This window comes from Apodemus sylvaticus, chromosome 19, assembly GCF_947179515.1.
Source record: "Apodemus sylvaticus chromosome 19, mApoSyl1.1, whole genome shotgun sequence".
In the NCBI taxonomy this organism is placed as follows: domain Eukaryota; kingdom Metazoa; phylum Chordata; class Mammalia; order Rodentia; family Muridae; genus Apodemus; species Apodemus sylvaticus.
In genome coordinates, this window is record NC_067490.1 from 26,274,327 (window position 1) to 26,290,518 (window position 16,192).

Below are 16,192 nucleotides of genomic sequence, written 5' to 3' on the forward strand. Positions count from 1 at the left end.
AGGGCCCCTTGTGGGTGGTACACCTTTGGGCTGGTGCTCTTGGGTCCTATAAGAGAGCAGGCTGAGCAATCCAGGGGGGAAGCAAGCCAGTAAGAAACATCCCTTCATGGCCTCTGCATCAGCTCCTGCTTCCTGACCTGCTTTAGTTCCAGTCCTGACTTCTTTGGTGATAAACAGCTGTGTGGAAGTGTAAGCAGAATAAACCCTTTCCTCCCCATCTTGCTTCTTGGTCATGATGTTTGTGCAGGAATAGAAACCCTGACTAAGACCAATTGGTACCAGGAGTGGGGTATCCTTGTGACAACCTGACCATGTTTTGGGGAGGATTGTGGAAGGACTTTGGAACTTTGAGCTAGAAAAGCTGTGGAAAGTTCTGTAGGAGCTTGGAAGACAATGTTACGAACAGAGCAGAAGATGTAGGCCTGGCTTGTGAAATTTCAGAGGGAAGATTAAAGACTCTTAAAGTGGCCATGTGTTGATTGTGAAGATTCTGTGGTTTGGTTAGCTGGGGCTGAAGAATCAGCTGTAAGTAACAAGATACCAGAACCACTAAAGCAAACCTTTGTGTTACTGGGACTATTGATGCTGGTTAGCTGGAGCTAAGAAATTTAGCGGTGATTAAGAAGAGACCAGCATCACTGAGATGAAATCTTCTTGGAAGTGTTTTCTGAGAGCACAGAGAGTGTGTTCCAGAGATAGCCACAGTTGTATTTTGTGCTGTGGCTGGACTTGGTACTGTGTAAGAGTCACCCAGATGGTACTGGTTTTGAAGGCATGAAGGGGTCATGAAGAGCAGCTGAGGCTCTTGGCACAGTGAGAGGGCCACGGAAGGCCATTGGTGAAGGTGCAGCCTCCAGTTGCAATTGATGGCCCTGGGACTTGAAGGGGTCATGCATAGGAGCAGAGGCTTGTCACCCTGATGAGAGCCTATGAGAGGCTATTGGTGAAGCCTAATTATAGTGGAAGATAGCAGCGTTTGGATGGTACCATGCAAGTACCATGTGATGACCACCAAGAACAGCAGCAGCAGTGGAGTACAGGCAGCTGGAGCCTAGAAGACAAGCTGTGTGCTACAAAGGGCAGGACTGAAGAAGTGACCCAAGTCGTTGGAGGAGCCCAGAAGATTGTGAGTTGGATCCAGACATTGGACATTTGGGAGTTTGAGTTTGCTTTTGGTTGTGACTGTGCCCTGATATGTTTCCCTCTTGAAGGAAGAAAGTATTTTAGTGTAGCCCACAGTTAAAAGAGTTTGAACTTTTAAAAGACGTTGAATTTTAAAGATATTGGACATTTTAAAGTGATTGAACTTTTAATATGTAAAGACTGTGGGACTTTTAAAGTAATTTAGATCTTGGGGATGAATAAGAAAGTAAGGGTTGAGGCTTAATAGTGATGTGTTTGTGTGTCAAGTTGACAAGGGGTCAATTGTACTGACTAGTTTCGTGTGTCAACTTGACACAGGTGTGAGTTATCACAGAGAAAGGAGTTTCAGTTGGGGAAGTACCTCCATGAGATCCAGTTGTGGGGCATTTTCTCAATTAGTGATCAGGTGGGGAGGGCCCCTTGTGGGTGGTACCACCTTTGGACTGGTGCTCTTGGGTTCTATAAGAGAGCAGGCTGAGCAAGCCAGGGGAAGCAAGCCAGTAAGAAACATCCCTCCATGGCCTCTGCATCAGCTCCTGCTTCCTGACCTGCTTTAGTTCCAGTCCTGACTTCTTTGGTAATGAACAGCTGTGTGGAAGTGTAAGCAGAATAAACCCTTTCCTCCCCAACTTGCTTCTTGGTCATGATGTTTGTGCAGGAATAGAAACCCTGACCAAGACACATTGTGTTGCCTCAAAAACTGAATTGGTGCTGTGTAGATTCTCTCCAACTGTGAGTTTTAGGGCACTGGGCCATGTCATGTCTGGGGTGGGGCGGCCCTGGAGTTTTCTGAGTATGTAGGCCAGCGCCATGTGTGTTCCTGGAAGGGCTTCCATCTGCAGCCCAGCTGTGGGAAGAACAGCTCTCTCTGGTCCCTGGGGGCTCACTGTGCCCTTCCACAGATAGTGCCATCACTCGAGGGACTCCCCCACCCCCACCCCATGTCACACTGTTTCTGGATTAGAGAGGTGTGGTGGGTCTGTGTGGAGGCCTGAGGGTGGTGAGGTAGGATAGTTCAGGTCTGGGTGACCTCCCTCTGGGGTTCGCATTTGAGTTCCCCTGGCATGTTTCTCTGCCCAGGAGAACCTTGCAAGCATTTCCCCTTAAAGTCCCCCTTTCTCTTGCACACGGGTCTCCCTCCATGTGTTCCTCTTCCAAGAGGCTGCCCACACTACCAGTCCTTCAATGACTTCCAATGCTGCGTCCCATGTGCCCAGTTTTGGCTCTGAGGAGTCCCGGGTCCTCACCCGCCCACTCCCCAACCCTCTGAGACCCTCACTGACTGATCGCGGTTGAGCCCGGGCACTTGCATTTTAAGGGGGCACTGGGGCATTCTCCTTCCTCCCAGGACAGCAGGGCACAGCTCCCTCCTACATTTGTCACTGTCCTTGTTGCTGCCCCGAGTGTGTGCACACTCTCACTGCCTAGCCGGACTCCCGTCTTCCCTAGGGAGATCCCCGTTTATCAGCTCCGCCACCTCCTGTTTTCTGTCATGTGACCTGAGATGGTAGCATTTCCAGAGAAGATGCCTGGGAGAGCTTTCTAAAGTCAGACGTCCCCACTCCACCCAGGCCTTGTCCTCTCTCTTATCTGTCCCCAAACTCGGGTGGATCTCTAAGGTCTGAGTGTCCATTCCTGCCACCCCAGATCCAGGACTGTGGAGAAACCGGCAAGGGAGTCAGATTGAGGGCAGGTGGGGTCAGTTACCAGGATGGGCTTTCACCCTTTTCAGTCAGAAATGGGCTGGGCTGAGGAGCAGGTTGTAAGGCGGTCTCCTCAATCGAGAGCTCTATGCCATTGGTCCCTGCTGGGCCATGATCAAAACCCCATCTTACTCTGCCGGAATGCTAGGGCTACTGGGAGAGAGGATACAGTCCTGGGAGACTGGGGACTGTGTTGTCAGGAATTGGCATCAGGGTCCTTCCTAGGGGACCGTGAGATGAGCATCTCACCCTCCATGCCTCAGATGCTCCTAGCAGACAGCCTGGCTTTGGAGCAGCATGGTCTTCAGAGAGGAAGTAGAGGCCTTTCTTCTCAGTAGGAAGTGGATTTGAGACCCCCACATTCCTAGGAACTGGTGGGCCCCATGGGTCTCCTCTGTGTCCGGGCTAGGCAACACTCCAGGCCCTGCCAATGAAATCACTCTGCTTGGGTGCTCAGGCTGTGAGTGAGCATGTCTGTGCTAAAGAATGGTTCTCCTTGATGACACCATCCTCCTTGTCCTTCAGGCAAAGGCCACCAAAGAGACACAGGAGGCTCAGAGGTTGCACCTGCGGAACCTGCAATACCTGGAGCGCTACATCTACCTGATCCTCTTTAACGCCTACCTTCGCCTGGAGAAGGCCAGCTCCTGGCAGAGGCCTTTCAGCACCTGGATGCAGGAGGTGAGAAAAGCTTCTGAGACAGACTAACAGGCCTGGGGGTGGTGAGCTCGTAAGGCCAGCTGTATCTTTCCCCTGGTGCCTGAGTATGCTCTTTAAGTCCCAGGTGACGGGCTCCCATATGGAATCCCCTACTTTCCTAGGGGATTAGCTCCCACTCAGCTATTGTGTCCCTTGCCTAGTGTCTCAGTAGGTAGACACCTGATAAGTATGGCAGCTGAGTACATGAATGATGGGGAAGGGAGACTGTGGGTGAAACGGGCATCTTCTCAGAGCTTGCTCTGTGTTTCTCATGGCCAGCAGTGCCTATCACCTGGACCCTTTGGTCCGTTATTCTATTCAACTCCCATGTGTTTCCTATGAAGTCCAAGGACAAGGTTGTTTGTCCTGATCCTATGTCCTTCCAACTATGACTTTGGATATGGATGAGGCGGGAAGCCTTCTAAGCAGTAGAATAGTATCAGAGGGGTTATTGTCATGTGGGAAAGCAGTGACAACTCTGTGACATGTGTGTAGTGCCTAGGCCAGAGCTGGCAAGAGAGGTCTGTGCAGAGGTTCGGGGACTTAACAATTGTCCTGGAAACTGTTTATTCCTCCTCCTTTCTTGGGACTTCTGTGATCCTTCTTTGCTTGATCTTCCAATAGAACCTGGCATCTGCTGGTCAAGAGAGAGGTCGGTTCCTCCCAGGAAAGTAGCCTGTAATTACCCCTCAGCCAGGAGGCTGGCCTGCTAACCTCACGGTCCATCGACTGTTGTAATATGGTTTCAGGTCCACATTTAGCTACCAGGATGTGAGTGGGTGGGGGGATGGAGCGAGAGGACTCAGCCGCAGTGGGTAGAGGACAGGGTCAGGGGCTCAGGACTGGATGGAGGTGTGTTCAGAACTGCAGGGAGCAGGGCCAGCGAGGCGGGGAAGCAGGCGGCCGAGGCTGCACCTTGGTGCTGGTCTTGGGTGTCCGTGTGGGGAAGCACGTGAAGTGAATCTTCGTGCTTGAGAGTCAGCGCTCAGTCAGAAGATCTGACTAGGGCTCTATTGAGACCCCCCTGATGAGCAGGTCCAGCCTTGGCTTCCTCTTTGAGCCCAGGGATGGAATGTAGGTGGGAAGATCTCATGTACCCCAGGCTGGCCTCAAACTCACTATGTCGCAGAGGATGGCTTCTGATCTTCCTGCTTCTACCTTCCTGGGATTATAGGCATTCCTGGGACTTAATGCCATGCCCAGTTGGTTCATATGTTTACTGGGGTTCAACTCCAAGGCCAATATGTTTGCCAGGCAAGCACACTACTAACAGCTACATACCCAGCCTGGGGACAAGGACAATTTCTGCTTGAGTTCTTAGATTATGGACCTGAGGGCACATTTGTTCTCTCCTCTTCTAGGACTAGTTGTGGATGGAGATCAAGGGCAGAGGTGCTCGCTTAGGCAGGAGTGTTACTCTAACTCAGGGGTCCTTAGTCCGTTTCCTGGGACAGACATAGGTGGGGTGAGCATGCCTGGGACAGTAAGGACAATATCATCTCATTGACCAGGTGGAATTGTTCCCAATAAGGTGTTGGGGATGGTTGGGACATGGGGCCAAGGTCCAGGCTACTGGGCTCCCAGCTCCATGTCACAGAAAGCCAGACGACTTGGGTGACTTCCCATCCAAAGGGAAGGGCTGTCAGCTCTGGCATCCATACTGCCTCCGGAGCCTCCCTGCCCAAATGTGGTTTGCTGGATTGGCCAGGCCAGTGCCGCCGAGGTCTCCCAGGCATGCCCAGTGCCTCATATATCTGCACAGCATGCTCCATGCAGATCCAGGAGCGAGGCCTGTAGGGACCGTGGACCATGGTGGTTGTAGATGGACATGCAGGTTTGTGGAAGCTGCCAAGCTGGCACAGACTCCCCAAAATGCCTCTGAGCTCAGCAAGCGGGGAGGGTGTCTTGGGGACAGTAGGCCCGATGACACCTCCACCTCTGACGCTCTGCCCCATCTCTGCCCTGTCCAGGTGGCAACCAGAGCTGGCATCTACGAGATCCTCAACCAGCTGGGCTTCCCCGAGCTGGAGAACATGGACAACCAGCCCCTGTCACGGCTCCACTACCGCTGGCAGGAGCAAAGTCGAGACCCGGAGCCCTGCGACCTTGGGGACTTCCTGTAGGCCCCCTTGCCCTTACTAGGCAGGCTGGGGGGGGGGACCTGAGGGTCTCATTGCTTCTGATGGACACTTGCCAGCTTCCTGGTGAGACTTGAGGGGCTGAGAGCTTTCGGGAAGAGGGTGTTTTTTTTTGGTAGGATATATAGATGGCACTGCCATTTTCTGTCAACCCTTGGGGTGCGTAATGTCTTCTCGTAAGGCCCAGTGTGTGTATCTCACAGACCAGCTGGCAAACAACCTTCAGGGAGCTCACTCCCTTAGCAGTCAGTCACCACCTCTGTCCCCTCTTCACCATTGGTCATCAGACTGCCTGGGCGGGCAGCAGGCTGGCCATGTTTGCATTTTCACTTCCTTCCTCTGACTGGCTTGCTCCTGCCTCTGCCTCTGCCTTTCAGCCCAAGCAGCTACCTGAGGAGGATGGCGAGCCGGGCAGGTCTGTGTTGAGGCAGCTCTGCCCAGCTCCTTCTGGCCCTCGAGTGTCACAGGCCTGGAAGACTGAGGGGATGACTCCCCTTCTCTCCTACCGTCTTTCCCCAGTTCCTCCCCTAAGCTGTCAGATGAGCCCAGGGAGTTGGAAACATCAGGGAGGCCCTCCCAGTGTGGGGAAAGAACTCACAGAGGCCATGGAGATGGTGAAGAGCCTCTTGGTGGGTTGGAAGCCTGTTAACAGGATCGGGGTGACTCTTGGGAGAGACTCTGTGGACACAGGACCTGGTGGCTTGTCAGGCCTTAGAATCCAGGCCGACCCCTGCCAGGATCCTTGGGCTGCTTTCGCTGGGTCACACTGAGATGACACTGAGGGACGAACTTTGTTCACACAGTGGGAAGAGGGGCAGAGAGGGCTGTGCTTGGTGAGTCTCAGCTGGGACTGAAGTTTGCCACAACTAGTGGTTGAACTCCTGAGTCCGGGAGCCTGGCTACCTTCTTAACTTCTTGAAGGAGAGCGATGAATCTCTGGGTGCCCGTCCTTCATGGAGGATGTCAGCTGTTAGCTGTGCTATTTGAAGATGTCAAAGTTGTTTCCAGCCTGGGGAAGTGGAGACCCTCTTAGCTGAATTATTTTGCAAGCTGCTGTATGTCTGTCCATGGCTTCTCAGGTTGCTGGTGTCTGTTTTGTGCAAGTCAGCTCTGTTCAGAAAAAGTCTACCCAAGGAGTCGGAGGCCAGAGAGACCCTTCACAGTTTCGTGGTTGACACTGACTTGGAGATATGCTGGGACCAGTGGCAGGTCACTGTACCCCTCTGCCTCAGTTTCCCTGTTTGTAAAATTGGAGAATAATACTTGCCTACCTACCTCACAGGGGTGTTGTGAGGAATCCTTTATGGTTTTCTGTTTTTGTTTTTTGTTTTTGTACAGAGCTTTTGAGCATTAAAAACAGTACAAACGTGTAACACGCCACTTTGTTGGTTGGTCTTTAGTCTGAGGCAGTCATGGAAGCCATACGGATAAGTGTGTCCCCCAGAGTCTAGGTGGATGCATGTGAATGAAATGGCCTTGTTACCAGCACCACTGATGCTGAGAGACTGCGGGTGTCCTAGATGTCACGTCCCCGTCCTTGTCATCAGTCACAGCCCACCATCTCATACTGGATGTCTAAGGTGGTTGTGGTGATCCACCATCAACTGTCCATCAAGAGAATGTACCAGAGGCTAGCCCTCAGGCTAATCTAGTGTGTCTGTCTCTCTCTCTCTGTGTGTGTGTGTGTATTTCCTCACTTAAGGCCCCCTCTTCCCAAATGACTCCCTCTGTCAAGTTGACATAACACTAACCAGCACAACATATCCACACACAAACACAGACACACACACTCACAGAGGCACACACAGACACACACACTCACAGAGACACACATACACACATACACACTCACAGAGACACACATACACAGACACACACACAGAGAGAGAGAGAGAGAGAGAGAGAGAGAGAGAGAGAGAGAGAGAGAGAAAGAGAGAGGGATGGAGAGAATATCCCAGGTCCAGCCTTGTGATGGAGCAGAGCTGGAGATGTTATTACAGCTTTTGAGAAGGAAAGACACTCAGAGTGGACTTAGGGCCTCTTGAGGAGGACAGGCCTCAGCCACTCTTCCTCTGTAGACACCGTGAGCCCCGCTCAGTGCCCCCAAGTCCTGTTGCCATCCCCTTTGCATTTATACCATTTTGGTTTGGATATCAGACATCCCCCATTGGCCTGAGTATTTGACACTTTGTCCCCTGTGGGTGGCACTGTGTGTTTGAAGATTGCAGATGTGCACCGGCCACCGGAGGATGGGTCCTGCTGGGAGCAGGCCTCACTTAGTGTCCAGCCTCACTTCCTGTCCATTCTCACCTTCAACTCAATGGGCTTCCACTGCTCCGGTCACCATGACAGACCACATCCTATTTAAAGATATATGTAAACACACACACATACACACACACAAACACCCACACACATATATATATATGTGAATACATATATGTATATATACACACATACTTATATAAATATACACACTATGTATATGTATATGTATATGTATATGCATATGTATATGTATATGTATATGTATATGCCCCCACCTGACTTGTCTTCCTGGGCCTGTATACTGCTTCACCACCCTCACCCCAAGCCCCAAGAACACATGCAGTTATGGCAGAACGGCCTTCAAGTCGGTGTGAGGAGCAGCCGGAACCTCAGGGGAAAGTCCAGCTCGTCTTCCCACCTTTCATGAGGGAGCGTCAACAGTCAGCTCCCCTGCCCATGGTGGACACCCACCATCAGCTGGTTTGACTTTGAAGCTCCCTAGTGGCCAGTGATACTGACCAATTTTCCATTTAATTATCAGTTCACACATGCACACACACACACACACACACACATACATCTTGAAACAAATGTGAGAGAAAGGGGGAGCAGGGTGGAGACTCAGCATCTTTGGAGGCATATCCTGAGCCATCAGACCGGTCCATATGACTCCTGTTGGGACAGTGAGTTGGGACCCTCCATTATAGAGCCGGAACAGTTGAGCATGTCTCACTTCCGGTGAGTCTCTTAGAGAAGCCAGCTCTACTTTATCATAAGGCTAGTCCTAAAATTCTTTCTGCATGTGGGTATCTTGTGCTGGCCAGCTTTATGCCACAAGCTAGAGTCACTTTGGAAGAGGGAAGCTCAAGCAAGGACATTTCCCCAGTGGGCCGTCCTGAGGGCAAGCCTGTGGCACATCTTCCTGAGTGATGATCAGGGTGGGAGGGCCCAGCTTACTGTGGGTGATCTCACGCTGGGCTGGTGGTCCTGGGCTCTGTAAGAACACACACTGAGGAAACCTGGGAGCAAGTCAGTGAGCAGGACCTTCAGCTCTTACCTCCAGGTTTCTGCCTCAAGTTCCTGTCCTGACTTCTCCAGACGAGGAACTGGAAAGCAATCTTACCATGATTATTTATAATCCCTTTCCTCCCCAATTGTTTTGATCATGATGTTTTATCACAGAAATAGAAACCCTAACTTAGGCAGATGTGTACGAGGTGTGAGTGTGTCTGTATGTGCACCTGTTCTTTTTTTTAATTTAATTTAAATTTATATATGTGAGTACACTGTAGCTGTCTTCAGACACACCAGAAGAAGGCATCAGATCCCATAGTAGATGGTTGTGAGGCACCATGTGGTTGCTGAGAATTGAACTCAGGATCTCTGGAAGAGCAGTCAGTGCTCTTACCCGCTGAGCCATCTCTCCAGCCCACGTGTACCTGTTCTTATGGAGGAGGTCTCTTGATGAATCAGGAGCTTGACTTGAATTATGTGGGTGCAGCAAGCCAGCCATGTTGGAGTAGGTTTGGTCACTGTGGCTTTAAGACCCACACCCTAGCTGCCTGGAGGTGACTCTTCCACTAGCAGCCTTCAGATGAAGATGGAGAACTCTCAGCTCCTCCTGCCCATGCCTGCCTAGATGCTGCCATGTTCCTGCCTTCATGATAATGCACTGAACCTCTGACCCTGTAAGCCAGCCCCAATTAAATGTTGTCCTTATGAGTGTTGCCTTTGGTCATGGTCTGTTCACAGCAGTAAAACCCCAACTAAGGCATATTTTTTATTCTTCTTCCTTTCTTGCTCAAGGTAAACAGTGCTCATGGTGAAGGACTCAGGGAGGGCAGTGTCATAGGCTGACAGGATAAACAGAGTCTGGGTTGTGGCCTGGCCAGCCAGCACAGAAATCAGCCAGCTATTACCCACATCCATTCCCAGCCTTCTGGGCAGAAAGTGGATTATACATCTTTCCCTTTGAAAAGATGACCGTGGTTGTTTAATATCACCGGGTTTCCCAGTGCTTGTCTGTGAGTGCAAGGACTACCTGCTTCCTCCAATTCTTTCTCTTCTTTCGAGGTAGGGCCCAGCCTGGCCTAGGTCTTATCATACATACAGCCTAGTCTGACTCTGAATTCATGACAATCTTGCAAAGAGAATGTTACTGTCTCAGTTAACAGAGGGCTGGAATTATCAGTGTATGCTAGATGGAATCTTGTTCAGTTTTGTTAGTTCAGTAAGGGCAGGCAGTGAATGTCACTTTTAAAAATAGATCTCTTGAGGCTGGAGAGATGGCTCAGTGGTCAAGAGCACTGACTGCTCTTCCAAAGGTTCCGAGTTCAAATCCCAGCAACCACATGGTGGCTCACAACCATTGGTAATGGGATCTGATGCCCTCTTCTGGTGTGTCTGAAGACAGCTACAGTGTACTTAGATATAATAATAAATAAATCTTTAGGCCTGAGCAAGCAGGAATGAGCAAACATGGTTAACCGGAATGAGCAGAGATCCTAAATCCAATTCCCAGCAACCACAGGATGGCTCACAACCATCTGTTGTACTCATATACATAAAATAAGTAAATAAATCTTAAAAAAAAGAAGAAAATAGTTGACTCATGAGGTAAGAAAGGAATCACTGGAGCCTTTCAAACAAAACCTTTCTAGAATGTTCAGATACACGGCTGAAGGTGACAAAGTGTAACGTCCCGTGTCCCCAGCAGGGCCGCGGACCTGTAAAGCACACGGAAGAGGCGTGTCCTCTGCTTGCCTCAGGGGACAAAGCCCATGTTTGTTTAATAAATAAGCATGGTCAGCATGGCATTAATTGGAAGCATTTTGGTTTATTTCTTTTCTTTCTTTTTTGTTTTGTTTTTCCGAGACAGGCTTTCTCTGTGTAGCCCTGGTCGTCCTGGAACTCTCTCTGTAAACAAGGCTGGCCTTAGAGATCCACCTGCCTCTGCCTCCCAAGTGCTGAGATTAAAGACATGAGGTTTTGTTTTCTTTTGTTGTTGTTTTCTTCAATAATTTATTTCTGTGTTAGGTACATTCTGCCTGCATGTATGTTCGTGTGAGGGTAACATATCTCCCAAAAAATGGAATTATAGACAGTTTGGAGCTGCTCTGTGGGTGCTGGGAATTGAACCCAGGTTCTTTGGAAGAACAGCCAGTGTTCTTAACTGCTCAGCCATCGAGTCAGTCTCTCATTTTGATTTTTTACGAATGTCATGTAGGGCCGTCAAGATGGCTCAGCAGATAAAAGCTCTTGCCACAAATCCCAATGTCCCAAGTTTGATCCCTGGGACCCTATAAGGGTCAGGAGAAACAGTCCCTGCATGTTCTTCTATGACCTCCACATGCAAAGCCATTTTAAAAACAGAAAGTTGTGTAATTTCCTACCAACCAATTGGCCCTCTCAACTGGTTCCACAGATCTTGTTTTTGTTGTGTTTTTAAGATTATAAACAGATGTGTGTTTACTCTGCCAGTTACAGTGCAATCCAGGCCTTTCTGCTCTGCCTGGTTTGCTATGCTTGTGGTGGGGGAGGGGAACTCAGGCCAGACACCTGTCCTAGGGCCACTCAGGGGCTGCCTTCTGCTGTCATGGGTGGAGAGGACCCTCTTTGCAGTCACTGTGAATCTAGGGAGTTCTTGGATGGAGGGAGGGGCTGACTGTTGAGGAGGGGCCTCTGGCAGGTCTGTGTGAACTGGAGTGAGCCGCCCTCTAACCTTCCATGGGGTTCTCACCAGAACTGAGGGCTCAGTGGCACAGGAGGTGGCCTCTCAGACAGAATCCTCGGTAGAGACCTGGCTTTGCTATTGTGGGGCGAGTGTAAGGGATAGGTGGGGGAGGGAGTTGGCGTCCCCATGCACCTGTGGCAAGTCTGCACCCCTCAGGTGGGATTGTGGCCAAGGGAAGCTGTCTAGCGGTTTTTCCAAAGCTCAGACAGAACTCCCACATGAGCCGCAATCCCTCTCAGAGGCTGGAATCTAAAAGCAGGGCGCTTCCTCGCTTTAGCACCGATGTTCATAGCATTACTCAGGCACACACGGAATGCCGTGTTCATCCAACACAGCTGGGCAGTGACAGAGGCCAGACACAGAACATGAGAGTTTGGAATTCTTCAAGCACACCCAGTACCCAGCGAAGGACAGAATGTCAGAGGATGGGACAGAAGTTTCTAGAGCTGGGGTTACACTATTGTGGGCTCTTGTGAGTGACTGTTCCCCGAGTTAAGCCACCGCCATCTTGGGAAGTTCAGCAGTGCCCCCTTACAAAATGATTATCCCAGTTGGTCTTTTTTGTTTATTTATTTATTTTATGTATATGAGGACATTGTTGCTGTCTTTCGATACACCAGTAGAGGGCATCAGATCCCATTACAGATGGCTGTGAGCCACTATGTGGTTGCTGGGAATTGAACTCAGGACTTCTGGAAAAGCAGTCAGTGCTCTTAACTGCTGAGCCCTCTCTCCAGTTCCCAGTTCGATGTATCCTGCAGCTCCGTACCACCCTTTGTGAGCAGCTCTGCCTTAATTGCACATGGGTTGGGGAGGGAGGAGATCTAGGTTGGAAAAGCAGGGAGGTGAACTCCTACTAAGTAGCTATGGAGAAGCTGGGCATCTTTGTTGGGTAAGGCTTTTCAGGTGAGCCCTCTTAGGTTAGGAGAGACCTCTCCCCCTCTTCCCCTCTGTAAGTGTCTTGGTTAGGGTTTTCCTGCTGTGAACAGACACCATGATCAAGGCAAGTCTTTTTTTTTTTTTTTTTTTTTTTTTTTTTTTTTTTTTTTTTTTTGGAGGGCAGGGGAGAAGTGTTTCGAGACAAGGTTTCTCTGTGTAGCCCCTTGCTGTCCTGGAACTCACTCTGTAGACCAGGCTGGCCTCGAACTTAGAAATCTTCCTGGCTTTCCCTCCCAAGTGCTGGAATTAAAGGTATGTGACACCACTGTCCAGTCACCAAGGCATGTCTTATACAGATAAGATTTAATTGGGGCTGGCTTACAGGTTCAGTGGTTTGGTTCACTACCATCAAGGTGGGAGCATGGCAGCATCCAGGCAGGCATGGTGCTGGAGGAGCTGAGAGTTCTCCATCTTCATCTGAAGGCTGCTCGCAGAATACTGACTTCCAGGCAGCTAGGAGAAGGGTCTTAAAGCCCACATCCACAGTGATACACCTACTCCAACAGGGCCACACCTACTCCAACAAGCCCACACATACTCCAACAAGGCCACACCTACTCAAACAAGGCCACACCCACTCCAACAAGGCCATGCCTTCTAATAGTGCCACTCCCTGGGCCAAGAGCATACAAACCACGACAGTGAGTAAACCCCTCATCTATGCCATAAACTCAGTTCCCCAGAGTGAACCTTGGAGAAATCGTGCCTCTGTGCCTCATTGGTCCCTTAGAAGAGGGGGTAGATATGGCTTGCACTGCCCTCCACCCCCCACCATGAAGAATTTTAGTATCCTGGACACAGCATTGTATTGAGGACGATGAAAGTTTTGGGGTCTGCTTGTCGGTGATGGCTGTGAAGTATTGTGTACTCATTGGATGCCACAAGATGGTACATGGACCAGAAGTATTACCTTCTATGTGCTTTGTCATGTGCTTAGGAGATGGGAGTGGCAGGGTGGCTGGGGCGCAGTGCTCCTGGAGAGTATGTCTTTTGGTGAGTCTGCTACAGCCATGGACAGCACTGATAGGAGACAGTTTCCTGAGTCCAACCCTGCTTCTTCAGGTGTTTCATGTCTGTCTGTTGACTAGAAAAAGATGCAAAGGGAAGATGCTGTTGTCCTGTTATCTAAACTAAGGCATGCAAGTCACAAATGTATTACCTGTAGTGAATTAATCCACTATATGCCGCTTCCCCAATCCTTTGTTCCCTTAACATTCTAAAAGTCCAGTCCAGAGTCCGGGAGGGGACTTGGCTGCAAACGTGGACTCCAGGACCCTGTGGCCAGGTGACACAGTTCAGATCCTGAGCTGGCCACTTTCCTGTGTGCACAGGAAATAAAGCTTTCATTTATTTATTTATTTGTTTGTTTGTTTGTTTGTTTATTTATATTGGTTTTTCAAGACAGGGTTTCTCTGTGTATCCCCAGCTGTCCTGGAACTCTGTAGACCAGGCTAGCCTCCAACTCAGAAATCTCCCTGCCCCTGCCTCCCAAGTGCTAGGATTAAAGGCGTGTACCACCACCGCCGGGCCAAGCTTTTATTTTGAAGCTTCCAGCTCTGAAGTGAGTTTTCTTGGCTTGCACTCTGAGGCCACCAGCACTAGGAGTGTGTGGAGTCTATGAAGGAGAGCCCCAGGGATGCCGTGCATAAGAACGGCAGGTATACTTCTGGGGTCTTATGGTGTCTGTAAAATTGAGGGGGAACGCCGTGGCTTTATGGGTAACCCATTTCTTGGATGGGGAGACCCGTATCTACCTTACTAGGCTATTGAGAAGGCCAGAGAAGTTTTGTTTTGGTTTGGTTTTTTGTTTTTGTTTTTTTTCTGAGACAGGGTTTCTCTGTGTAGCCCTGGCTGTCCTGGAACTCACTCTGCAGACCAGTCTGGCCTCAAACTCAGAAATCTGCCTGCCCCTGCCTCCATCAAAGCCCTGTGCCACCATCACTTGGGGAGAAAGGTCAGAGAAGTTAAAACCTACTCCAGGCCTAAAGCCCTAAAGCTTTAGAGTCCATATGAGAGGCCACTTGGAAGGGAAGGGGCGGGGGGAATGGGCGGGGAATGGGCAGGGAGGGGTGGGGAAGGCAGCGAGGGCTCTCTTCCCATTCTCCCACTTGGAAAACCATTTTGCAAAATGAATTCATATGGTGTCCTAGAACCCACCCTGGGGAGGGCTGCGCATGGGCGGCGAGGATGTCCTCGCTTGCTCTGTTACTGCCCACTGCCCTTCGCAGGACACTGAGAAAACTTCCTGGAGCTCAGTGGGTGGGGCTGAATCTTGAGGGCAGTGAGGGCAGTGAAGGCAGTGAGGGCAGTGAGGGCAGTGAGGGCAGTGAGGGCAATGAAGGCAGGGAAGGCAGGGAGGGCAGGGAGGGCAGTGAGGGCAGTGAGGGCAGTGAGGGCAGTGAGGGCAGTGAGGGCAGTGAGGGCAGTGAGGTGAGGCTGTCCTTGGAGTCAGCCTTATTTCATCATCACAGGTAGGCTGGGGGTCCCAGAGAAAAGACCAAGGTCCCGTCAGACTCAGAAAGCTGACATCACTGCTCTTTTAAGACCAAACCAAGAACCAGATGCTGGGGAGATTAACAGTGAGTCCAGCTGGGCCATCAAGGCCCCACAGTGAACAACAAAACCTGGTTATAGCCTGCAGAACAGCAGCTGTTCCGGTCTGGGCTAGCTGGAGTTGAGGACCAGCCTGTGGGAGGAGAGATGCAGAAGGATTCAGATGTCTTCCAGGCTCAGGGATGGCGGTACCTCGTGACACCTGCCCTGCAGATTGATGGGGTGACACTGCACACTCTCAGGGTGGATCAATTCTGGAACCACAGTTGAGCCCCTCTGAGCTCCAAGGCTGTATAGAAATCTCTGCTCTGACCCCTTCATGTCACAGCTGGGGACACCTGGGGTTGGAGGAGCAGATTTATGTGGTTTCAGGGCGTCTAAGAGAGTTGATAGAGCCTAGGTGTCAGACCACAGGCTGGGTCTGGGTAGCTTACTGCCCTGACGCTCACTGATTGGATTGAAATGGCTGGCCAGTGAGACTCAGGGATCCTCCTGCCTTTCCCTTCCCAGCTCTGGGCTTCCTTACAAGGTATTAGGGCTTCCGGATTTCCAGGTATGCACTCTATTAACCTATATACCTTCCCAGCCTGAAGGAAGGGGTTTATGTACAGCAAGGATGTGGGATGTGGACAGTGTGTGCTGTAGCTGGTTACCCTGAGGCAGGTCCAATAAGAGGCCTTTGAGAGCAGGCAGGCCAGTGGGAGGTGCCTCCAAGGAAAGCCCCCAGGGGTGGGGAAGAGAGAGGGGGTGGAGCAAGTGGGGGAAACTATGGTCCTGCAGGTCACCACTGATGGCTGCACAGAACTGGGTGTGGTGGAGCCTGCCTGGAATCCCAAAGGCATGGGGTCAGAGTTCTTGGTCATCATTGGCTACATATTAAGTTTGAGGCCAGACTGGACTACAGGAGACCTGTCTCAAAATACAGATAAATAGGAGGCTGGGGAGAAGAAGGCTCATTGGTTAAAAGGACTTAACTGCTTTTGAGGAGGTTCTAAATCCAGTTCCCAACATTCACG

The 16,192-nt window shown here is 50.6% G+C and overlaps 4 protein-coding genes and 1 pseudogene across 7 annotated transcripts in view; 2 read left to right on the forward strand and 3 right to left on the reverse strand.

Annotated features, from left to right (window-relative positions):
- LOC127670149 (paladin-like) overlaps positions 1 to 5,668 on the forward strand; it is a 22,631-nt gene extending 16,963 nt beyond the window's left edge. The window contains exons 12-13 of the mRNA XM_052164464.1: positions 3,372 to 3,527; positions 5,516 to 5,668. Of these exons, the coding sequence (XP_052020424.1) occupies positions 3,372 to 3,527; positions 5,516 to 5,668 (309 nt within the window). The remainder of the gene's footprint in view (positions 1 to 3,371; positions 3,528 to 5,515) is intronic.
- LOC127669889 (perforin-1-like) overlaps positions 1 to 16,192 on the reverse strand; it is a 172,655-nt gene that overhangs the window by 102,974 nt on the left and 53,489 nt on the right. The gene's annotated exons all lie outside the window — the stretch shown is intronic.
- LOC127669885 (perforin-1-like) overlaps positions 1 to 16,192 on the reverse strand; it is a 174,950-nt gene that overhangs the window by 69,981 nt on the left and 88,777 nt on the right. The window lies entirely within an intron of this gene.
- Positions 1 to 16,192, reverse strand: part of LOC127669891 (perforin-1-like) — a 131,738-nt pseudogene that overhangs the window by 26,763 nt on the left and 88,783 nt on the right.
- The window catches only part of LOC127669893 (paladin-like), a 148,112-nt gene that overhangs the window by 15,821 nt on the left and 116,099 nt on the right, over positions 1 to 16,192 (forward strand). The window lies entirely within an intron of this gene.